This window comes from Aedes aegypti, chromosome 2 (genome assembly GCF_002204515.2).
Source record: "Aedes aegypti strain LVP_AGWG chromosome 2, AaegL5.0 Primary Assembly, whole genome shotgun sequence".
NCBI classification, from domain to species: Eukaryota; Metazoa; Arthropoda; class Insecta; order Diptera; family Culicidae; genus Aedes; species Aedes aegypti.
The window spans coordinates 375,883,770-375,910,297 of NC_035108.1; the positions used below are offsets into that span (position 1 = coordinate 375,883,770).

At 37.9% G+C, this 26,528-nt stretch overlaps 1 protein-coding gene across 11 annotated transcripts in view; it reads left to right on the forward strand.

The window, feature by feature from the left end:
* The window catches only part of LOC5572460 (solute carrier organic anion transporter family member 4A1), a 95,276-nt gene that overhangs the window by 24,649 nt on the left and 44,099 nt on the right, over positions 1–26,528 (forward strand). For all 11 annotated transcript variants that reach the window (XM_001660356.2, XM_021846777.1, XM_021846780.1 and 8 more), the window contains one exon: positions 25,947–26,290. In XM_001660356.2, the coding sequence (XP_001660406.2) occupies positions 25,947–26,290 (344 nt within the window). The remainder of the gene's footprint in view (positions 1–25,946; positions 26,291–26,528) is intronic.

The window sequence follows — 26,528 nt, forward strand, 5'->3', positions numbered from 1 at the left end:
CATAAGTATTGGATTGTTTCGTCAATGTTCTTTAACGCGATATTATCTATCGAAGTCAACGTTCAATGGGTTTCTTTTGCAAAAATCTGGACAAACATTTGAAAAGGACATTGATAAACAATGGCTTTGCGAGACGCTGTTGAGCCCAATTCAACTTGATTCTGCTCATAAATACCGCAACAAAATTTCTGAAAAAAAAACCTCAAGACCTTTAGGGCTCTTCTCTAATGTTTTTTCGTGAGTGTTTGTATTTGTATCATACTAATAATTATATTGGCGTGCATTACTATATTTACTATATTTACCATTAAATTTGAATGGAAGCTGATAGAGGCGCTATTATTTTTGAATCACGAAAATATTTATAATCACTGTTCAACATTAGTGGCGCCATGACTGCGAAATGATGATTCCAAGTGCTTTGGAATAATCGAGTTCAGTTCGCCTCCGAGCGTCGGGGTACCTCAAGTAGGGATGAGCAAAATGATCCAATTTTGGGAGCGAAACGTGGGTGACTTACTCACAATAGTGAGTCGATTCTTTTGATCGATTCCGTAACTCATTAAAAAAATCATTTCGCATAGGTAATGAGCTGTCCATTATTTATATAAGACCTCGCTGAACATTACTAAAGGACCTATGTACAAATGAGATATTCTCTCCTCTCTCGCTCTCTTTCGTTTATAACAGTGGAATACTAAAGCTTTTGCGCAGTTTTTTTTTTACTATAGATAGATATTTTTCATATAAAAACGCAACAGAAGAGGTTAATGTGACTAAGTTATTGATTAAAGACAATGTAAACAAAGAGAGCCTCTCAATGTTGGATAGGTCCTTTTGAAAAGTTAAGCGAGATATTTTTCGAGGTTTTTCAACTCCCCCTCCCATCATGGAAAGATTTTTTGTATGAAAATCAAAATTAAATTGTATGGCACGTAAGAAATTGCAAAGCCCCTCTCCCCGCATAATTCCTTACATAATTAATGAATGGCCCCTAAGGAACGGAAAATATAACAGTATTTTTTTATCTATTTGAATGAGAACATATTTAATAGAGCTACTTCAACTTTTACAACATATCTTTTATACATGTCTATGATAAGTCTAACTCGAAAAAATTGTCCCTAGTAAATTTATACGCTAACCTTCCAGAAATTGCGGTACTTGGTGAATCGTGACTCTTTTGAAAAGAACCGTGATTCGTTCACTAATAGATTAAAGGAGAATTATTAAGAAGGTTCATATCAAAGCAGATTTTAACAAACAAAATCATTTCTTGAATCAAGCGATTGTCTAGGGATAGCCAAGAATTTTGTTGAGTATAGGTTACAACAATTTATGGCTCCCTCATACAAATGAGCCCAATATAATATGTTCTTCTTTTTTCTGGTGTTACATCTCAACTTGGACACAGCGTGTCTCTCAACTGTGTTCTTATATGCACATCACAGTTACTGACTGGGAGTTTTCTTCGCCAATTGACCTGTTTTTTGCATGGGGCGACTCAAAATTTAAAAATGTTTGAAATACCAATCTTCCATATGTTTCTTACCATCCTTATCACAAATTTGAACCGCCCTAGTGTACATACGTCGTTGGCAAGAAGTTGCTCTACGCCTGGGAAGTCGAGAACAGATTTTCAGATCTACAACCCTAACTCAAACAGGTTCAAACAAACCAGTCAAATTTCGAGTCAGAGACTGCTTTCGGTTTTTCAATAACTTCTTCAAATGTAAGCATCTAAATCTATTAGCGTAACCAACTATCCCTCGGAGGAAGAGTCTCAAGAAAACCAAAACAAACAAATATCAAGTGATTTCTTGGAGTATAACTCAGTTGGATATAATTCTATGAGCCTGTGTGAGTATAAATCTTAAAAGCCTTATCTCATATGAATACTTGTATAAGTTTTATCAGTAATGAAAGAATCTTTTTGACTAGTAATCTTGCTTAGATCTTCAATAGATCACTAATTTTGTTTGCCTAATTTTCACGTTTCCTCGAGGCAAAGTGTTATGTTTCTTCATACTTGCATACGACATGTACATAGTCAAATGCTTTTAGTTAAGAGCTGTGAAAGTGCTAATATAATGAAAAGTTAGAAACAGAATTAGTTTTCTGGGTGAATATTATATGATCATTTTCAAAAGATACTGGGTGGTATGAATACTTTGAGCATTTACTAAATAGCAAAATGCACAAAATGCACAAAGCTTACTACACTTTTGGTAAGAACAAAAAACCTTCCTAACATGTAGTACATACAATTTTCGAACAAGAGCGTTTACTACATACGAGTAGCAGCGAGTTGTCAATTGCTGCTGCACAGAAAAAAAAAAATCCATGTAAAATGCAGCGTAAAATCATGCACATAAACGGTATGCCAGTTTTGTGGCTTATTTACACTACAAATCATGTGAAATTATAAATATCATTACATTTCTGCTATACATCGCCTAATCGAGCATGGAATCTAACCACAATTTGCACAAACTCATGTAGGTTATGTAATTTGTAGTGTAAATTTGCGATCAATCTGATATTCTCTTCGTCTGCATAATTTAATGATAATTTGGCATCACAGAGCTGTTTGAGAATTTTGGAATTTGAGCGATCATGAGATTACAATCATCATTAATATATAGAATTGCTAGCATCTTTAAGATTCCAGTATAGAGATTTTGTTGAAATTTCGGTAGAATTTTAAGCTTCCTCTGCGATTTTTAACAGCATGTTGAATTCCGATTATGGATATTGGATTCTAGGTGATTTTGTGGTATTCTCGTTATTTCGGTAGGTCACGTGGGTGTCCGGCCATTTGGCCGAATGCCGTTTGGCCGAACGGGTCGTTTGACCGAATGTCGTTTGGCCGAATTACTAACAAAATAATCAAAATGCTGCAACCCTGACGTGTAAGATTCTAAGGTGATGCCCAATAATTGATCAGTTCATTAATTTATTGACTTTAGTAATGTGATAAGGCGTCATGTTTGTCACTATATTTATGCTCCAAAAAATGATAAAATTGACTCGTTAATTAAGGATGAAGTTGTGAACTTCTCGCAACGCATCAAGACGTGAAGCTCATGGTTGTTTCATCTGGGTTATCAACAGTGTGATAGGGTTACAGTTCTTTTTTTATGATTTCATCAGAAGTTTTTCCTTCTTTGAAACATAGGCTATTCTTACGAGTTATACTGGTTTCGTTACTGTTGGCAAAAATATAGCTTCTATTTTGATTGGAAATTTTACCTTCTTTAAATCTTTGGCAGTTCTTTGTAGTTATACTAATATAACGATTATTTGCATCGCACTTGCTTAAATTTTCCTAAGAGATTTTTCCTTCTTTTAATCATCATTTTATCATTTTTAATTTGAACTTTTAGTCAATTTATAAATAATAAAAAAAATGTTTCTGGTTACCTTTTTGCCTGTTCCGTTTTGATTCTGCGTTTCATTTCACGACGTTCCATTTGACTTTCCACGAGCAGAATGACGTTTGAGCCATTTTTAATCTAAACGATGTGCAGATTAGTGGGGTACAAATTTAAAAGTGTTCGGTTTAAACGTGTTCAATCCAAACGAGGGTACTCCGTACTAGAATTAAAAATTTCTCATGAAATCCTAACGTAACTGGAAATTAACAGAATTTTAGAAGTTTGTACATGAATTCCAAAGGTTCGGACCGGAATCTGCAGGATTCCCTCCGAAATTTCATAAAATTTTTACAGAGAGATTCCAAAATAATTCCGAAAGATTAATAACTGGATCAAATACATTTTGGATTTTGGAATTCCATTAATTCGAGTATCTAATATTTCAGAATTATCAGGTAAAATTCAGAGTTCTTCTTCTTCTTCTTCTTCTTAGCATTATCGTCCCCATTGGGACAGAGCCGGCTACTCAGCGTAGTGTTCTAAGAGCACTTCCACAGTTATTAACTGAGAGCTTTCTTTGCCTTAGTTGGCATTTTCACATTCGTATATCGTGTAGCACGTACGATGATACTCTATACCCAGGGAAGTCAGAGAAATTCCATTACGAAAAGATCCTGGACGAACCGGAAATTGAACCCAGACACATTCAGCATGGCTTTGCTTTGTAGCCGCAGACTTTAACCACTAGGTTAAGGAAGGCCTCAGATTTGCTTTACCTGAATTCCATCCGACATTTAAGGATTCCTAAGAAACAACATAACCAGAACCCATGCGAAAATTCTAAATTTCCGTAGAAATTTACAGGATATCCCATTTTTTTTTCATGAAATCGCAGATTTTTGACGGTAATCTAAAATCGAAATATTGTTTTAGAATATTCAAACAATCTCAAACCTATGAAGCTAACTACCAGTAGCTTTGTAGTGAATGTTATCTTTATTCATATCGACGCGTTGTAGTGAAGTAAAATGACAAAAACATGTTTCACTCGTGATCCACATGTAGCATTCACTACCGAGAATGTAGTAATTAAACTTTATTACATTTTATTCATGCAAGCTATTGGACCAACACAATATGATTGACAGGTTATTTTGATTAATTGGTTTTTGATCCTTGTTGGACTATGTACTACTTACTTACTTATTTGGCTTTACATCAATTATCTTGATAAAGCCTCGCCAACAATATTTCGCCAATTCCCTCGGTTCATGGCCGCTTCTCTCCATCCTCGACTGTGACCCACGCTCTCCAGGTCCTGGTGTACCTGGTCAATCCACCTAGCTCGCTGCGCCCCACGCCTTCTTGTTCCGACCGGATTCGTGGCGAACACCATCTTTACAGGGTTGTTGTCCGGCATTCTTGCAACATGCCCTGCCCAGCGTATCCTTCCAGCTTTAGCTACCTTCACGATACTGGGTTCGCCGTAGAGTTGAGCGAGCTCGTGGTTCATCCTTCGCCGCCACACGCCGTTCTCCTGCACGCCGCCGAAGATCGTCCTTAGCACTCGGCGTTCGAAAACCCCAAGAGCTTGCAAGTCCTCCTCGAGCATAGTCCACGCCTCATGCCCATAGAGGACTACCGGTCTTATGAGCGTTTTGTACATCGTGCATTTGGTGCGGGGGTGAATCTTTCTTGACCGCAGTTTCTTCTGGAGCCCATAGTAGGCACGACTTCCGCTGATGATGCGCCTTCGTATTTCCCGACTAACATTGTTGTCAGCCGTCAACAAGGATCCGAGGTAGACGAACTCGTCCACCACCTCGAAGGTATCCCCGTCTATCGTAACACTGCTTCCTAGGCGGGCCCTGTCGCGCTCAGTTCCGCCAACCAGCATGTACTTTGTTTTCGACGCATTCACCATTAGCCCGACTCTTGTTGCTTCGCGTTTCAGGCGGGTGAACAAATCTGCCACCGTTTCAAATTTTCTCCCAATAATATCCATGTCGTCCGCGAAGCAAACAAATTGTCCGGATCTCGTGAAAATCGTGCCTCGACTGTTAAGTCCGGCTCTCCGCATGACACCTTCAAGCGCAATATTGAACAACAGGCACGAAAGTCCGTCGCCCTGTCGTAGTCCCCGCCGAGACTCGAACGAACTGGAGTGTTCGCCCGAGATCTTCACGCAGTTTTGCACACCGTCCATCGTTGCTCTGATCAATCTTGTGAGCTTCCCGGGAAAGCTGTTCTCGTCCATGATTTTCCATAGCTCTATGCGGTCGATACTATCGTATGCCGCCTTGAAATCGATGAACAAATGGTGCGTAGGGACCTGGTACTCACGGCATTTCTGGAGGATTTGCCGCACGGAAAAGATCTGGTCCGTTGTCGAGCGGCCGTCGATGAAACCTGCTTGATAACTTCCCACGAACTCGTTTGCTATAGGTGATAGACGACGGAAGAGAATCTGGGATAGCACTTTATAGGCGGCGTTTAGGATGGTGATTGCACGATAATTTTCACACTCCAGTTTGTCGCCCTTTTTGTAGATAGGGCATATAACGCCTTGCTTCCACTCCTCCGGTAGCTGTTCCGTTTCCCAGATTCTGACTATCAGCCGATGCAGACAAGCGGCTAACCTGTCCGGGCCCATCTTGATGAGTTCGGCTCCGATACCATCCTTGCCAGCGGCTTTGTTGTTCTTGAGCTGTTGAATGGCATCCTTAACTTCCCCCATCGTGGGAGCTGGTTGATTTCCGCTGTCCACTGTGCTGACGTAGCCATCGCCTTCGCTGTCCTGACCTTCTGTGCCTGTGTTTTCTGCGCCATTCAGGTGTTCATCGTAGTGCTGCTTCCACCTTTCGATCACCTCGCGTCCGTCCGTCAAGATGCTCCCATCCTTATCCCGGCACATCTCAGCTCGCGGCACGAAGCCTTTGCGGGATGTGTTGAGCTTCTGATAGAACTTCCGCGTTTCTTGAGAACGGTACAGCAACTCCATCTCTTGGCATTCCACCTCTTCCAGGCGGCGCTTTTTGTCCCGGAATAGGCGGGTTTGCTGTTTCCGCTTCAGTCTGTATCGTTCCACGTTTTGCCGCGTACCATGCTGCAGCATTGCAGCCCGCGCTGCATTCTTCTCCTCTAAAACCTCCTGGCACTCCTCGTCGAACCAATCGTTTCTTGAACTCCGTTCCACATATCCGACAACGCTTTCGGCAGCGTCGTTAATGGCTGCTTTGACTGTCCTCCAGCAGTCCTCAAGAGGGGCCCTATCGAGCTCGCCCTCATCCGGCAACGCTGCCTCAAGATGCTGCGCGTACGCATTGGCGACATCCGGTTGTTTCAGCCGCTCGAGATTGTACCGGGGCGGGCGTCGGTACCGTACATTGTTGATGACGGATAGTTTTGGGCGCAGTTTCACCATCACCAGGTAGTGGTCGGAGTCAATGTTGGCGCCACGATAGGTTCTGACGTCGGTTATGTCGGAGAAGTGCCGTCCATCGATCAAAACGTGGTCGATTTGCGATTCTGTCTGCTGAGGTGATCTCCAGGTGTACCGATACGGGAGGCTGTGCTGGAAATAGGTGCTACGAATGGCCATGTTCTTGGAGGCGGCAAAATCTATCAGTCGTAGGCCGTTCTCGTTCGTCAGCCGGTGGGCGCTGAACTTTCCAATCGTCGGTCTGAACTCCTCCTCCTGGCCAACCTGAGCGTTTAAGTCTCCTATGATGATCTTGACGTCGTGGCTTGGGCAGCGGTCGTACTCGCGTTCGAGCTGCGCGTAAAATGCGTCCTTGTCATCATCAGTGCTTCCGGAGTGTGGGCTATGCACGTTGATTATGCTGAAGTTAAAGAATCGGCCTTTGATTCTTAACTTGCACATTCGTTCATTGATCGGCCACCACCCGATCACACGCCTTTGCATATCACCCATCACTATGAAAGCTGTTCCCAGCTCGCGTGTGTTGCCGCAGCTCTGGTAGATGGTATGATTACCTCTAAACGTTCGCACCAATGCTCCTGTCCAGCACACCTCCTGCAGCGCTACGATGTCGAAACCGCGGGTCTTCAGTACATCGGAGAGTATGCGAGTACTTCCAATGAAGTTGAGAGATTTGCAGTTCCACGTACCGAGTTTCCAATCGCTAGTCCATTTTCGTCGCTGTGGTCTTTGCCGATTGTTCCGGTCCGTATTCTCTCGTTGACGTTCCTGTGCTGATGTGTTTTTACGGCTGGCTTGCAGGGCCTGACACCAACCCCCTAGATTTCCGGAAGACCATTCCCCCTAAATGTTCGGAGGGCCATAGTGCGCAGTTTAGCTTAGAGTCCTTCTCTGGCACTCGGACGATGATCAGCCGCCCCTGACATGGGGAACAGACGCTGTTGTGAGCCGCTCCTAACGTGGAGTACAGACGCTCCAGGTTTGCAAAAGCAAACCCCCCCCTTCCCTGTCAGCATACGACCAAAGTTCCCACCGGGGGTTGGTTACCCGATCTTCCCCAAGGTTACTCGTACCCCGGCCAGTACCACGAGGAGGTAGGGATAGGAGTTGCTGGGCAAGAGGCTAAGGACCGCACAAAGGGGTCTATTTTATTCCTGCAGGTACGCGAGGTACCAATGGTACGCCATGCCCAGCCATTTACCGTGCCGTTGGACTATGTAAGATTCTGCAGAAAAAAAAATAAAGATAATTATATTGGGTGGAGTATACTTTCATAAAACATGATGATGAAATCGATTAAGAAACTTATCTTAACCATACGCTAACACAACAGTGCCTCTCTCTATGACAATATTCGTATGCAATATTTTTCGATTACCCACCGTCACGTGCCAGCGGCACGTGGTATTTGTTTGCTTGTTTGCTCGTTGACAACAGGACATTCATTACCGTTGAACCGTATGATCTGACGTTGAAAACAGTCGCTGCAAAATTTCGGCAACTCCCAATTTGGTTGGATTGAGAAGACATAGCACCAATCCCCAAGACAACTGCTTTCTAGTTTGAATGAGTTTCCGTACTCCGACATCGAAGAGCAACCACAATGTTCAACGCAGGCACGAAGCTGGATATTTGAGGGGTGTGATGATACTTGGAAAGAAACACACAATTATGTTCTTAGTGATACCGAAAGCATAAAATTATGGCTATATAATAGCAATGAAATAAGTTGTTTACATTTGCTTCAATTTTCTGCAAGAGGGAGTGAATCATCTTTAGTAGCGGTGAGCATCGATACTGCTTCTGTAAGGGAGGTAATGTAATCGCTGAATGCCAACACTTCATTTGCCATGTGCAGAATCCATTATCCCAGCGTGCACTTGAGGTTGAGGCAACACGCGCTCAATATGGATTCTTTTGTGCTGCAATCAAATATCCAATTTCAGAATTTTCTCCTTTCATTCGGGTGAACTCCACTTTGGACTTGGAGTTGCCATTCATGCCAGATTGGCTAAACCGCAGTCATGTACACGAAAAAAACTGAAGGCGTGCATCGTCGTCAGTTTTCGTTCTAAGAGAGCAGGATTTTCCAACCGATGCTCCGCAGATCCCTAGGAAACCGTAATGTTTTTGATCGAAGAATAAATGTGAGAAATTTATTCGTTCTAATCTAATCAAAATTTCTTGCTTGGGAGACATGTATTGATAAACGTTTTTCATGGATAGCCAATAAAACTTAGAAGTCTCCCAGTAAGCATTCAAGTCTTTCAAACGGATGTTGACTTAATTTAATGGTTTCATTTTTATAAATATTTCATCATGAGCTATTCGGAATGGAATTCGAATCAAAGTGTCTGGAATACAAAGCAACAGTAAGATAGCGGTCGGATTGAGAACCGTGAAACCGTGAGACTCACAACACACTGAACGAAATAACAAAATTTCTGTTAATCAGTTAAGCAAAATGAATGCAAAAGTAACGAGTATTAAAAGTAACATATTATATTATATTATGTATATGTAATCTGTTGGCAATCTATCAACTGCAATCGATAGTTAGGATGCCAGCACTTGTTTTAAAAATATAAATTATAATTCTTTAAAACAGCATGCATAAATACTCAAGTTTTCTTCGAAAAAACTATCAAAGCTACTCCGTTTTACGGTACTTTTTTTATTTTGGAAAATTCCTTTTCAGATGTGTTTCATCAGTAGACTCCAGACAAGATTCTTCTTCATTCCTCATTGCATTATCAGTGGTGGATTACTGAATCTGTAATACATATGTTACTTTTAGGTGTACCTGCCAAGAATAGCTGTTGATTCATAATGAGATCCTAGAAGATTTCTATGAACATGTATTTCAAGAACATCTATTTTAGAAGTACATGGAATGTTTGAAAAGTTTCAAAGGAGGTCGCAGCTTCACAAGCGTTGGTAACCACTGCCATAGAGCATGCACGTCGATTGGCATCTTTTGAAAACAAACTTCTTTTCACATTTCAACCGGAGCGGATAGAAATTTGTGTGACCTGTCACATCAAGATGACCTGACCCTTCCCTTTCGCTTCGCCTGATATCAAAACTGGGCCACGAAGCTAGGCCCACGTATCAGACGGCAAAAGTTTCGCTGTCCAAGTTTGTTGTCTCGAGCAGACTTGGAAACTTAGGGCGACGATGTGTGAGAGCGCTGGAGGAGAAAATTCGACGGCATGTTGGTTGTATATCGTAAAACAATTCTTCCCGTTCTACCGGATCTTGCACTCGACTGTCGGGTCAATAAACAGTATGGAGAGGATAAGAAAGCTTCATCCAGGTCATGAATCATACTCTTTTCTAGCCAGCTGGCAGATTTAGTGCAACTGATAAGGTTGAAACACTTCCGAAGAGGTCTTTTATATCTAGTCAGTCGTAAAAAAGGTCAAGTCAATCGAGGAAGATTGGATGTTTGGATTATATGTAGCAGGAAAATTTGTGGATCCTACATAGAAAGGATAAAGATTTCTTGGATATTCTATTAAATGTTAAATTAAAAGACTGTATAAAAAACTATACTTTCCTATAATTTATTTGCAAATCACAAGACAGAACTTTTTTTTACCTATTACATCGCAACTTTTACTAGATATGCTAGATATTTGTGTTCTAAGATTATTTCTACAAGTAATACCTGAGACATTTTTGTGGAGAAAACTGAACAGAACTAATCTGAAAACCCCCTAGCCCTCTTCATTGTGTTATTACTTTAGAGCAACACACGTTCACTAACTGAGCAACGGAAAGCCCTGTTGTTACGCATTATTGCTATGAATTAATCAGTGAAGTATGCGTTGGTTGTCAACCAACCCTAATTAGTCATATCGTGCAACTCCCATCTGTATAATAGACGAGCAAGCCACCTTGACGATGCGGACAAAATAGTACTGCTATTTCATGCACCATTGCTCTGCACAGCCTGCAGATAAAATTAGCCGCTACCCAAATTTATCCTGCTATTTGGGCTATCGAGAAGAACCTGCTAAATCCTATGTTGCACCGCTTGTGCTTCATTCTAGTTTACACCTTTTGTAAAATGCAACATCATGCTTCATGCTTTTACTTTCTGTAAATTTCAAAACGTATCACTAACCATCAACCGCAACTGGCTGTCAATTTGTAACTTTACTTCCTCTCCAGGTCCTTACTACACATGTCCGTCCACATGAAGCTATTCTACCTTTCGGTAAATCAGAAAGCCGGACAGTAGAAACGTTGGGATGATTTCTAATTTACTCATATAAAAGAAGAATCTTTTTGCTGTCTGAAGGATCGGTTTACAATTGTCATTTCGTTGAATAGAAACGTATTCCGAGGAAATAAAATCGGATTGGCTTACCTTTACAGAATGTCGTTATCATTATGAAACACTTACGTTGTTGGAAGACAGTTTTCTCAGACATTCATTCTTCGAAGTAGCTTTACGTTCTTTACTTTTTAACAGCTTGCCAACATTGAAAAGTTGCAGATAACACAGCGCTGGGGCTACTGAATCTGATGTCGTTCTCAAAACTGTTTCAGCGTCACAATTTTCAGCTACAGGTCGCCAAAGTTGCATAAAACACTGTTTTCATTGATTTTTACATAAAATTTAAACAATAATTTATCAAAAAAATTTGAGATCTAATTCATCAAACATGCGAAATAGGACTAAAACTTTCATTTCAGATATAATTTGGTTGAAATTACAAAATTAAACTTAGATTAAATCGATTTTTTCAACATGCTTGCAGTCTCCACACAAAATTCTTTGTTTTTCTTACATGACAGAATACAGTACTTTTTTAGCAATCAAAAGTAACTTTAGACCATCGGAAGAATTATGAAATTAGTTGATAAGTATTACACTGTTCGACAAAAAAATTTTTTTGGCTGGATCAGGGACGCGATTATATGGGTCTTGAACTGCAAGAAAAGTGTAGAAAGAGGCCGTTTTCAAATGATTTGCAGCACCCCTGGATTAGTTTTTGACAAAATTTGAAAATTTTGCATTTTTCATCAAAAAAAGCGTAATAAGCAAAATATCAATATATTTTCAAATTCAATTATTCAACCATTGAATTAGTCAAATCAATATTTTTTAGCCCTAGATCGCTTCAGGGAAACGTGCACCATTTCAGAAGAATATTAGCATCATTTTTATATATGAATTTGGAATGTTAACGATCATTAAACAAGCATATGAGGATGTGCACCATATAAATACTACTTATTTTTCTATTCCACACATCTGGTTCATTATATAATAATTATTATAGGTTCAAGAAGTCGCTCGATTAGGATTTAATTTTTGCTCCATTTTATAAAGCAATGAGCAATGCAATCCAGTAACATTTGAGTTCAACAAGGATACGACTACGGAAAATTGATGCGTCTGTGATGTGATGTGAATATATGGGCTGGTTGGTCTAATAAACTCTCAGCAGAAATACAAAATTTATATAGGTTGGACACTAACATGTAAGTGGTCTTATATGCGCTAGTCGGTTTATCAGGAGACGATGTCTGTAAAAAAAAAAATGTGATAACATTGTTATTTGCAATTTCTAAATATTTCGATAGGTACTCATAAATAATTGTTTACTTATCGTGACATTCATTTTCCTCGGAATATCCCTAGGAAAATTACAGAATAACATAAAATATCAACAAATAATTAAGTAATCAACATTATCACATTTTTTGCGAAAGCCGCTCAGGCAGGCATGAGCTCTTTTTGATTCAGTCTGTGCACAATACTAATCATTTGTAAAAATTGATTTAGTGGTAACATGCCTGCTTCTTACTTGTAAGATGAAACAATTTCTGGTTAAGGTGAAGATGAATCGAAGCCAAACCTCAAATTTTCAAGAGCACAAATCTGAAGAACCGAACACCCGTTTGAGCTGAAAACTTAATCGATTTGTCACCACCAGCTAGTGTTTGGTTCTCCAGATTTGTGCTCTTGAAAATATGAGGTTTGGCTTCGATTCATCTTCACCATAAACCATTTCCGATATTTTTTTTTATTTTTCGGTTCTAAATTTCACATGTTTTTTGGCAATTTTTATCAAACTTTCAGTTTTGAGATTTGGAATGAATTTCACAAATAATTGCGATATATTCAAAATGAGTAAAACACTTGTTTTTCTATGTCTTCTTGTTTAAAGAAAGAAAAATAGAAATTACGTGAAGTTTCGCAAAATTGTTTATCACAAATGTATGGATAAATTGTTTCTTCACTTAATTGAAAAGCATTTTTACTCGTTTCGAGGATATGGGAATAGGGGCTCATAAATGGACACGTTTGTCCTTATATTGGAGACGAGTTTAAAATTAACCTTAATGGTCGACTTCTTTATGTTTCCAATATGCTTACAACTAAACCCATTTGAAGAAAACATCCCATTGAACAAGAAACTAACGCTCCATTTGAAAGTTTGATTAAAATTGCCGAAAAATATGTAAAATGTAGAACCAAAAAAAAAAAATCGGAAATGGTTTAACCAGAAATTGTATCATCTTACAAGTAAGAAGTAGGCATGTTACCACTAAATCAGTTTTCACAAATGATTAGTATTGTGCACAAACTGAATCAAAAAGATCTCATGCCTGCCTGAGTGGCTGTCGAATGTTGTCACAAAAAATGTGGAAATGTTGATTACTGAATTATTGGTTGCTATTTTACGTTAGTCTGTAATTTCTAGGGATATTCTGATAACAAATGGACCTCACGATAGGTAATCTATTCCTAATGAGTACCTTTAAAAATCTTTGGGAATCGCAAATAACATTATTATGACATTTTTCACAGACTTCACCATCGGCTCCTGATAAACCGACTAGCTCATGTAAGACCACTTACATGTCAGTGTCCAACCTAATTTTGTATTACTGCCAAGAGTTTATTAGACCAACCAGCCCATATAAACATAACAGACACATCAATTTTCCGTATTCGTATCCTTGTTGAAATCAAATGTTACTGGATTGCATTGGTCATTGCTTTCTAAAATGGAGCAAAAAATTAAATCCTAATCAAGCGTCTTCTTGAACCTATAATAATTATTATATAATGAACCAAATGTGTGGAATAGAAAAATAAGTAGTATTTATATGGTGCACATCCTCATATGCTTGTTTAATGATCGTTAACATTCCAAATTCATATATAAAAATGATGCTAATATTCTTCTGAAATGGTGCACGTTTCCCTGAAGTGATCTAGGGCTAAAAAATATTGATTTGACTAATTCAATGGTTGAATAATTCAATTTGAAAATATATTAATATTTTGCTTATTACGCTTTTTTTGATGAAAAATGCAAAATTTTTAAACTTTGTCAAAAACTAATCCAGGGGTGCTGCAAATCATTTGAAAACGGCCTCTTTCTATACTTTTCTTGCACTTCAAGACCCATATAACCGCGTCCCTGATCCAGCCAAAAAAAATTTTTTGTCGAACAGTGTTATTATACACATGAAGTTTGAGTTCTGAGGCAAATTAAGCAAATAAATTGCCGTACAAGCTGACAAACTTGCATGCAAATTGGCTGAAATAGTCAAATTTAGCATTTTCAACAGCAAATATCTCGAAAACTAGACGTGCTTTGATATTTCTGAAAATGGCAATGGATTAAGTAAATGAGAATGAGAAAGCAGCTAGCTCGATTTGGCGATGTCATCTACCTTCAAGGGCGTTGGGGGATCACTGACGAACTTATAACATTTCACATTTTCGAAAAATAATGAACAGGCCTAGTGTTCAAAAAAAAAAAACCATGCTGAAAAATATTTTTTTGTTTTCAACGAGTTCAGTATTTTGTGTTAAAAACATAACATTAATTCTTCTAAAAAACGTCAATTGATATTAGAGAAGGAGTCCTGATCAGCCAAACAACGCAACTTAGTCGAGAGCGCTGGACAGCACTAAATCCCATCTTGCGAATACAATTCCGGATCCTAGTGGTCAACTGCTTCATATCTTTGGCCCGCTAATTATTTTTGTACATTAGGGTGCCGAAAAAAATACTCATTGGCACTGGGACAAGTTGGTCGGATTCATTTCTTTCGGTACGTATGTACATAAAACCGCACAACACGCTTGCAGAGTGCTTGCCCAGTGAACCACGTATCGTATAATAATGTGCATCCAAAATCTCATATTCGAACTTCAAAAATTAGCATCGCACAACATGCCAAATTAGGCGTTTTCAATGTCAAGACAAGTTGTATATAAATTTCCAATACGATTCATAAATGAAAATATATGTTGACAGTTAAACATGTCGGTAATAGTGCAACATAAAATCGCGTTAAGTTGTATAAACTGACAGATCATATATTAGTCCAGAAAGCATCATATGAAATCGCAACAACTCAGCAAAAATTGCAATCCAAACTTAACGATGGCCTCAAAGTACAACAAACCCAGCTTCGCTGTGCATGAAACATGCATTAATATTGGCAAATAATCGCTTGTAAGCTATGCAACCTTTGGTGATACAGTGGTAAGGTGTTCGATTCCTTTTCCAGAGGTCCCGCGTTCGAGGCTTGCTGGAAACCTTTTTTTATTTTCATGCAAATTTTGAACGACTGAATTGATTCAGATAGAATGATGTATAACAAAAGTTATACCAACCAAAATGGGTGCTGTTTCGACGCCATCTTCAATTGAACTGACAGCACCCGAGAGTAAAGAAACATGCCACCCATGACCAAAGTGCAATTCTCTAGGAGAAAAAAAAATACACTCTTTACTTTAATTACAGCAGTTTGTTTGAAAAATGCATAAAAACTACGTCGTTTCGGTAAAATGTGTTATCATAAGCATGAAACGAGCTCACCAGTTGGCAGAGCCGTAGTGTGGCTTCATGGCACCCTTGGCGAACCGTCATTTGAGCGCCCCCTACCCATAGCTTCATATGCGTTGCACAAGTTTACAAAAACATGCAAAGATTATTTTTGAAAGTGTTTGGTAACATCTGCAATAATTACCCTCGGAATTCTAAAAAAAAAATTGTCATGAATACTCAAGTATTAATTAACAATTAGAAATTACCGGGCATCCGAATTCTCACTCACTCTCACGATAATGGATTTATCCCTCACAGCAATTTTCAGCGATTGCTACCTTGCGATTTTATCCGTTCACAAAACAAAGCGAAAATAGATAATTGCACATTTCCGCAGCTGTGAGAAGTTTGTTTTCTCTTTCTCCGATCCATGGAGAACTTTTCCTGTATGCATCGCCACAAGCAGCAGTTGCTTTTAGGCACCAAATTAACCACCCCTTTCGTCAAGTTGGTGTGGTAGCATGGTTAGCGTGCACGCATCGCGGTTGTTTTTAGCAATGTTCTAGGTTCGAATCCCGTCGCCGGCACTAGTTTTTGTTTATCCACATAGTGATAATTCTCGGGAGCAGTTGGTGAGCGAAAATATGATGGAGTGAAAAATATATTATCCCCGGAGTGGAGTGATTTTCGGTTATCCACCATCGTAGCTCCAGGGAAAATTAGTGTGAGCGATAAAAGATGTTCACATGAGGAAGCGAAAAAAGCATTCTCCTTAGGTGCGAAAAATCGTAGATTTCGCATCATTGATACGAAAATTCAGAACCCTGGAAATTACTGATAAGAATTGATGATTTTTCAAATAAATTGTCGATAAAATTTATGGTTATGTGACCAAAGATACAGAAATTACTGGATTTGAAAACCAAAACCATTAATAAAATGCCATTGAAATGTATATTTTTAAATAAATAAAAGTAGTAATCGCTAAACTATTTATTTTTGATTATTTCTAGGGTTCAAATACATTTGTCCAATGTTTCAGAAGAAATTTTCAGTCGGTCCCCTTAAAATGCAATTTATTGGCCACATTTTGTTGACTTTATCTTCAAAGAATTTCTTAAGCAATTCCTTCAACAAACATAAAAAATTGAAATGTGTTTGCCTTGAATCATATATGAGGAATTGTTTCAAACGAGCAATCCTTCCACTTATAACATTTTCAAAAATGTAAACGGTTGTGAGCCAGGTTAAAATATTCGTTTAGTAGAGAAACAAGAGAGTATTGATGTTACGGACTATAACCAATTCCGTTGCTCTTAATTCAAGTTTCCATTCCAATGCACTAATATGCTCTGGGAATCCGCTCAGGGTTTCATCAAATTTTTTATCATGATTTTTTAAAATTCAACCCGAGTTCCCGTGAGAACACCGTTTAGGAGTACCGAAAAATTTTGCTTAAAATTCTGTTCGAAACTTGCGTAGTATTCTGGTTATCAATTATTGTAAAAATCTATCTACGATTTCCTGAGAGAATTATGTCCCTTACTGTATGTGAATCCAGCCAAAAATTTTGTGAAATCCAGCTGGTTTAACCAGTGCTGTTACATGTCAAATTTTTAGAAAAATCAAAAGGGTTATTGCAGCCTCACGTGTGAAATATCGCATCGGCAAATATTGCCAATCGATAGTAATTCGAAAAAGGTCACCCGGAAAAAATATTTACCGATTACTTTTTCCACGGGGAACAATGATATTATCAATATTCAATTGTCAAATTCACGTGATATTCATGGCATATAACAGCCCTGAGTTTGAGCTTTGAGTCGTTAGAACATAATTGTTTGTATGAGTATTTCTAGATACTGATTGTTTTTAAATATTGTTTACCACGAGTACTGTGTGTATGTTTTACAAATTATGCTATTGAGAACTATTTTACACAAATATCCAATGTATTTTTATTGTTAAGTCTTAGAATGTCTAACAAACATTTTCAATTAATGAATTATTTTTCACATCTTCGGGGATGTTTCCAACATATTTTGTCAAAATCGATTAAGAAATTGTTTCAACACATCATATTTATGTCAAAGATTTGTTTAAAACGGTTGTGTTTCTTTTCCCCGAATGTAGGTTCCCCGAATGTCGTTTTCCCGAACGTCAGTTCCTCGAATATTTGTTCCCCGAATACCCAGTTTCCCCGAACAGCTCATTTCCCCGAAAAGTTTTTGGCACACATTATTGACATAACTTTATACATTTCAAGGTGGTAAAAGAACAGGTCATCTGATATGCACCCTTTTTTATTTGATTGGCGGTTTCATCGTGTTCCACCATCCTCGACATTTTTGGCAACATGTGATAAATCTAGAATGACCAAATACCTTCTTCTTTCGATTGCTTATCATTTCTCATAGACCGCCACCCTGTCACTTAAGACTATTTTTGTACCCTAGTGACCTGCCTTACTTTTTGGGAAACGGGTCCTTCCGAGGAAATGGAATTCGGGGAAAAGGATCATTCCGCACGCTACGGCACTGCCAGTTGGTAATCCATCCTCGACTGGAAACGAATATCTTTGCGCATTCGCACAACGCGAACCGAACACGATTGATCTTGATTCCATCGCTCGCTCCATAAAACAGAATCAAAAGACCACTCACAGTTTTTCTGCCCAGCAGGACTCGCGCGATCAGTGAAACAGCAGCCAACCATACCGACGAAACAAAACAAAAAAAAAAAAACAACACGATGGCTTGGCTTCAACGAAGCACTGCCCAGCGAAAACGGAGAAGAAAAAGCCAACTGCACTGACGACATGATGCGATTGTTTTAGAATAAAGTTTAAATAGAAAAAGGTTCAAAATTTCCCGAATTAAGCTAGGTATGCTGTACAGCTAAAGAAAAGTAAACATTTCTACAGAAGGAAATGGTCAAGAAATTTTCTACATGAGCCCCATTTGAATTGACATTTCTTTTCAACTGCGTACGGCGATCAAAGAAAAAAGCTTTTCTTGAGCATTTCTTGCAAGAAATTTCCCACGCATCGAGATAGGCGATTACTTTTCTGTTGAAGTGCATACTTCCCATTACAATCTAATCTCATATAGGTACTTACAAATACATTTTACTTGTAAATTTTTGGAGGTCGACTTTAAATGAAAAAAAAAACAACTCTTTTCTTCCTGATATCGACTGGTAAAGCGTGGTATACTTATGATGCACAATCCATAAAATTATCAGCTTCATTAATCCCCTGAAGATACAACTCTGCAACTTCGAGAAAGCATGATTAAAATTATACAAATCGAGAGATAATGGCATGCCCTCACGTGTTACTTCGAATAAAAAGACGATTGTTTGTGGATTGTAAGATGCTTCACAAAAAAAAAAACGTCAGCTGGACAAAAGGTTGAAAGATGAAAGGTCTAAATTGATTAGCTTGGTGGGAAATATCTTCTCAAAACATTTTTTTGAGCATTTGAATTGATAAGGCATCTCAGTTGTGTATATTCATACTTCACTGCGTTTTAGAAGGGCTCTATACCGTTAGGCCGAATGCTGTTAGGCCGAATGCTATTAGGCCGTATGCAATTAGGCCGAATGCCGTTAGGCCGAAAGGGTCGTTAGGCCGAAAGGGTCATTAGGCCGAAAATGGCAGATAGTTCTAAAGAACCGTAAAGTCGAATGGGTTACTAACATAGATAGGTTAGAACAATTTGCATTACCTAGACGCCGAATGAATTTTCAGGTCCAATGGATTGTGAACTGTTAGATCAGGATAATTTGCATTACCTAGAAGCCCACAATATCTGCTGTGAGGAGCGATCCATTAAGTACGTAAGGCTTTATGGGGGGGAGGCGGTGTTTTAAGATTATTTTTTTATAAGTACAATTTATTTTAAAATTTCATTCAAAAATTTTACCAAGGGGGAAGGGGGGTTGGAAAACCCCGAAAAATGTCTTGTATGTGTATGTATGTAGGTAGCCACCAATCCTTGCTTGAGTCTTGCTCTGCATGTGGCTCCACTCAACAGTAAGGTCAAATTTTATTACCAATCTGCATTCAACATACCGCTGTATGAAGGGCCAAAAGGGGGGTGGCGGACCCGTAAGCAGAAACACTTACGCGAAACCCGCGGGAAATAGAGAATCTCCTTCCAGCCATATGATCCAACAGATTGAGTATTAGAATTTGCAATACTTGTCGAGCTTTCCACGGAAAGGTTTGTTAGAAGAAGGGCGCGTCAAATCTTTTACAACTGTTGGAGAGAAAAGTACTAGACGCGAACGACTAACACTTTTCCTCCTGACTCCGATTGGCACTCCACTTCATTGTCCAGTTGTAACTTCAATGATGCCCTGATGCTCCCTCCCTTCCCAGTATATTGTCAATGTTGTATAATATAATATGTAATATAATATATAGTTTGAAACATGATATAATAAAATGTAATGTAATATAATGACACATAATATAATGTAATATAATATAGTATTTATAAACTCACGACTCAGTATCCTGAAAATGGCTAAAGAGGTAAATGAACGCTGTACATGGCATATAGTAAAATGTACATGTAACAATCCTGTAAAAACAAAGTTCGCGTCACGTTCAGTAACTCCATTTCATTATCCAGTTGCACCTTCAATGATGCTCTGATGCTCCTTCCCCTTTCCTGCATATTGTCAAGATAGTACATATATTGTATGGTATATAATATTAAAATATGAAATAATTTAATACAATTGAAACATAATATAATTTTATACAATACGCCAATCCTAGCATCCTGAAAATTATTAACACTAGAAATGTACGTTAGACGTGGCCGATAGTAATAATTCCAAACAATCCTGAAAAACGAAGTTCACGTCTCGTTCAGGAACTCCATTGATGCTCCTTCTTTTCCCAGTATATTGTCAATATAGTCATTATGTTATGTAGTATATAGCATAATATAAAATAATGTAGAACAACATCATATAATATAATATAATGTAATGTAATATAATATAATACAGTTCACTCTCCCTTACTCGATATTCCGTATCTCGATATCGAGTTAGAGAACCATAGTAAAAGTTGGTTTTCATGGCTAACTCGATGGTCCCTTGGAACGCAGTTGCACTGCTTTTGTGTTCTGTAACTCGATACCTCCCTAACTCGATGGTCCCTTCAATATCGAGTAAGGGAAAGATGACTGTATAATATAATATAATTTAATATAATATCTGTATAAATAAAAATGTAAACGAGCGTAAACGGAACTTTCATTTTGTATGGGACGATTCAAAGCGTTTTCCAACAGCCTATTAGATGGCAAGACGTAGTTTGCCGGGACTACTAGTAATATAATATAATATAATATAATATAATATAATATAATATAATATAACATAATATAATATAATATAATATAATATAATATAATATAATATAATATAATATAACATAACATAATATAACATAATATAATATAATATAATATAATATAATATAATATAATATAATATAATATAATATAATATAATATAATATAATATAATATAATATAATATAATATAATATAATATAACATAATATAATATAATATAATATAATATGGATATAGGTAATGAATTAAAACATAACATTACATTATATAATAAGCCGACTTTGGTATACTGAAAATGACTAAAGTTGAAAGTGTACGCTGAACGGGGCATATAGTAAGAATTTCAAATAACAATGATGTAAAAACGACTTTCGATTCAAGTTGTAAGAAGCCTCTCAGTGGAATATAAAGATTAACAAGGCGCAACAGGATCTGAAGAACGTGCCTTGTGACCGGAGATGAAAGATGGCAGTCATGATCCAAGTAAATTGGTTAAATATTGTGGACGAGATCTTATATAGAAATAAATTATACAAGACATAATAAACTACTAAATTAACCAAAAATAATTAAAAGGAAATAAAGATATAATATGACCAATCGATTCTCATGGTGTCCGCACAACACGTGAGTTGAAACAGCAATTTAAAATCAAACATTCTGTTGTATTAAGGACATCTATACAAACTCCTTCCAACGTGGTGATCCAACACTATGAATACCGAAATTGCGAATACCAGTCTATCATTGTAAATTAAATGCTTTAAACATCATTCTCTTCCGTTGGATTGAAATATAATGTATAAAATAATAACCAGGCTGAAACTGAAAGGAATTATTGGTTATCCTCCTTTTTGGCTAACCCTAAAAGCGGAACAAATAACGGTTATGCTAAATTATGTTATTAGTTATGTTAAAAAGAGTACCATTTTTTAATAAGTTATGTGTTATCTACGCAGAAGACTGGAAACCTTTCTTTTCTTCATGTACCTGAAAAAGAAGTATTGTCTACATTTTTTGAGTTAAAAAAATATATATGTAATATCAATATATGGCGTCGTTCCAAACTACGAATTGATCAATTTTGTTTCATTTCTCTACCTACGTAAAAAATTTTGTACTGAATGTAGTGCCACCGTGACCCTCAATACGTAATTTGTATACGATCATATAAAGAATATAAAGAATAAGAAAAATCAGTGAGTGAATTATTTCCGATACCATATTAAAAGGAAACGAAACGTCTGCTCTAAAATAAGATTATGATTGAACCCTAAAAGCCTGCGACACCAATAAGTGATCTGACGTCACTGAGAACATAAAGTCAGATCTCCTATCAGACACCGCCACCCACTCTACGCCCACCGCGATCTCTCGTTCAATTGATTCAAGAGAAATTTGGCAAGTAATAGACTCATACTATGTCTCAGTCACTAACGAAAAATTAATCTCATCCGATGTAAATCTGTTGAGAAATGGCGGTGTGCGCAAAGTGGGTGGCAGCGTCTTATAGGAGACTTGACTGTACTTGTGTCTTAGGCGCAGTTACCTCTCATACGCTCTTCCCAGCTCCGGCCGACAAAGTACTTAAACATACAAAAATGCTGGAAGAATGAAAGAGGGTTTTCTTCCCACCACCATCAGACCAACAAAACAGAGAGCATCGCACTGCAGAAACTACATGCAGTTGCCATGCAAAAGAATGGAGATTCAGATGAGCAGACCATCACACATACCAATTCATTTTTTCCTTCATTTCGCTTACGATGCAGCGAAAAATTAATGATGCTGATGATGAATATGATGATGTGCAGGTGTAAGCATTGCGGGGTTTTGTCGGGTGGTCATGTGCTGAAATTTTTTATAGGGAATATAGTTTAGCTATATCTAATATGTCGATATAAGTTTACACAACGATTTGTTAAAAATAAATATCCTCAAAATAATGCATGGATACACAACATGGATATGAAAATGAAATTATACTTAGCTTCGAGCCTTCAATGAATTGGTCGCCCTGCCTAACGCACTCCAATTCCTGATCTCATAATCGCCAGGTAATGGTGCCGTAATTACGCAGCATTCTTTTTGATAATCCACATCTAAATAGGCTTCACGCATACACTCTAACCGCTTCTTTTGTCATCTCTCAACCCAAACGGCGCAATATCTCTGCCGATGATTGACACGATGATGATGATGATCTTGCCACTACACACATACTATTACAACAAGTAGCTCATATCAGCGGATTTTTTTTTCACTCTCACTACCAGCGCTCTGATTTCTTCAGATTTTCTCCACTTAATTTTCAATTTTCCACTTTTTTCACGATCAACCTCACAATTTGTATCCTTTTTTCACTATCCATCTCTTTGACTGCTATTCAACTATGTAATACTAGTTACAATCATCGAATTAAACTTTATCGAAGCGATAAAACGTTACTTTCAACAACAACACGCACACACGACTTGACCGGTTGAGAGAACAAATCGAACTGCGTTGTTTTAAATAAAAATCATACGTTTGAATTAAATGGCTTATACTACCAGAGTTGCTTACAGTCACTAACAACGCTTAAACTTTTGCGGATTTGTACAGATCTACTGCGATACAATTCGAATCATTCCATATTAAATCAACCCTCATGCTGTCTACTCCATCACCGGTGCATTGAAGGCGATAGACTATGGATATCACTGATGGGTTAAGTTTAGCCTTCAATTAAGAAAATCAAATTGCAATTTATCAGTACGATATTCTTGATAGTGTTGCGGATTGATTGAAACTGTATATTGGTCACTGAAAAACTTCAATAGCATGGATAATTACCACGTGATCACTCATTCTGCAGTGATTATGATCTAGAGTGCAATATCGCGTCACTGCTATTGTTAGTTTTAGTAAATCAGCCATCAGCTGATATGACTGATATTGAGCAGCTCTGCATACTACCCCATTGGATGGCTTATTATGTTCCATAGAAACATTTTTTTTATTTCCGTACGGGTTTGGGCCGAAAGGTCTCAGATGTTCATGAAACTTTTTCCACAGGCAGGGCTCATCAATATATAAATAAAAAAAAAATGAGAAAAATTCAGGGTCGCCTATTTTCCCGGAAAACTCAGTTGGAATTTTTTTGTTTTTCCCTGACACTACTTACTTTGAAAAATCATAACTCAAGAACGAAGCATCATAGAAACAAAGTTTTTTTTTATGAAAATGAAATCAAATTTTCTCAGGAATAACAAAAAAAATATTAACTGGAACAAGTTTTCCACAAAAACTTCCACCGTTGAGAAAATTCGCAAAGAAAAGCCGAAAAAACTATGCTCCAACTCGTGGAAAACTTTCAAAAAAATACTTTTGAGAAGATAATTTTATTATATTGCTGAAATTTTTGAAATGTACCTTTTTTTTCGTTTTTGAGTTATGGTCAATTTTGTAAAAAATGTGCAAATGTGCGGAGGCTCAAAATGGCGCCTTTTCTTTGAAAAATCATAACTCAAGAAAGAAGCATCGTAGAAACACAGTTTTCCATGAAAATGAAAGCAAACTTTCTCAGGAATAAAAAAAAATACCAACTGGAAACAGTTTTCCACAAAACCTTCCACCGCTGAGAAAATTCGTAAAGAAAAGCCGGAAAAAATATATTTCAATTAGTGGAAAACTTTCAAAAATATAATATTTTTGAGAAAAAAAAAAAAGAAAATATATCATTCATTTATACCAAAAGACGAACGAAGCATTTTTACTAGTGAATTCTCAGATGCACATGAAAACCAAGAAAATACAGCATGCTTTGTTCTTAATAATACAAAGAAACGAAAATCTTCTGGTGTTAGCAACCAAAGACAATCTTCCCGGTTGAAAAAAATAGATAGTTGTTGGCGAAGGTTAGGGCGTACAGTCGGAGGCTGAGCTTCTTTCAGCAAGTCAACGATGTTCCGTTTGGTGGATAAGCTAAAGCTAAAATAATATTTATTAAATTCATGGTTGTACAATTCCAAATTCACTTGCTTACAATTTCTCAGTACGATCTGTTTCACGGTGTGCCAGAAACCGTTATTAACAGAAAAAAATGTCCAAACATTTGGCACCTACCATTCGAAAGATATAGTATTCAAGCATCTTCTCCGTGAATTTGAAAATATTCTAACAAGGGAATCGAAAGTTATAGTGATTTGAAGGTTTTGAGCTATTTAGCATAGGAAATGCACATGCTTCAAAATATTCCTCAACGGTGCATCACTATTAACTTGTAAACAAGCCAAGTAACTATCAGTTTTGCATAAGGCATTCAAAACATGTGGTATCCAAGCATCTTCCCTGTAAATTTGAAACCATTACGTCGAGAAAATCAGAAGTTACAGTGATTTGTAAGTTTACCTTTATTTCTATGGAGTTTAAATTAGAGATTTTTTTGGGCTTTGATATATTAAGGCGAAGTAGGCCGACCCCGAAAAATGTCTTACGTAATAAATGGTCAACTCCTAACTAGAAAGAACAGCCTTTGATTAAAAGAAGGAAAAATACTGATGAATGTGTTAGCCATTTGGAAAAGTAGTAAATGATCATGTGTTATTTAGGCCTAACGACCCTTTTGGCCGAACAACCCTTTCGGCCTAACGGCATTTGGACCAACGGCATTCGGCCTAACGACCTGCATCCTTTAAGAAGAGTAGAAGAGCTTGAGACATTTTGATGAGTTTATAATGTACACCTTTTTGTTGATCAAATTGTTCGATTTTCGGCTAATAATTCTGTACATTTTTTGATCCTACAGCTTTTAGGTAACACTGAATTGCCAAGATAGGATTTGCCTTTTTACCTGTTATATTTAATAAAATATAAGACATTGTGTTATTCATTTTTGTGCCTTTGGTTATAATTTAATTAATGCTAAATCCTTCCTTTGCTCTCCCTCGCCCCTCAGGACTGGTCGTCAATGGTTTCATCAACGTGGTCATCACCACGATCGAGCGACGGTTCGGACTAAGATCGACGCAGACCGGTCTGGTGGCCAGTGGCTACGACATCGCCTCGTTCCTGTGCCTGGTACCGGTGTCCTACTTTGGTGGCCGGCTGGGAGCGTCCAAACCCCGCTGGATCGGATGGGGCGTCGCGGTGATGGGTCTCGGAGCGTTTGTTTTTGCGCTGCCACACTTTCTGGTGGGACAATACCGGGCAACCAACTCGGAGCAGAATGTTTGTCTCGCCGGGGGAGACAGTCTGTTCAATGATACCGCTGCTGCTGCTGCCGCCCGTTTACAGGGGGAGGTGAGTATATGTGGCATGTCGTCGCCAAATTTATTGGTTTGCTGCTAATTAATAAGATTAAGTGCTGTCAAATCGGTTGGAACATTGTATCTGATCACCAAAGTTCATAACTGGTAATTACAGAAAAGAGAATGAAATATGCTTTCGACAGAGGAGCAGATAAGCTTTGTCGATGGGACGTGACGGGAAAGTTTATATGGGTTTGCCTTTATGAGTTCATTACATTGAAAACTCTACA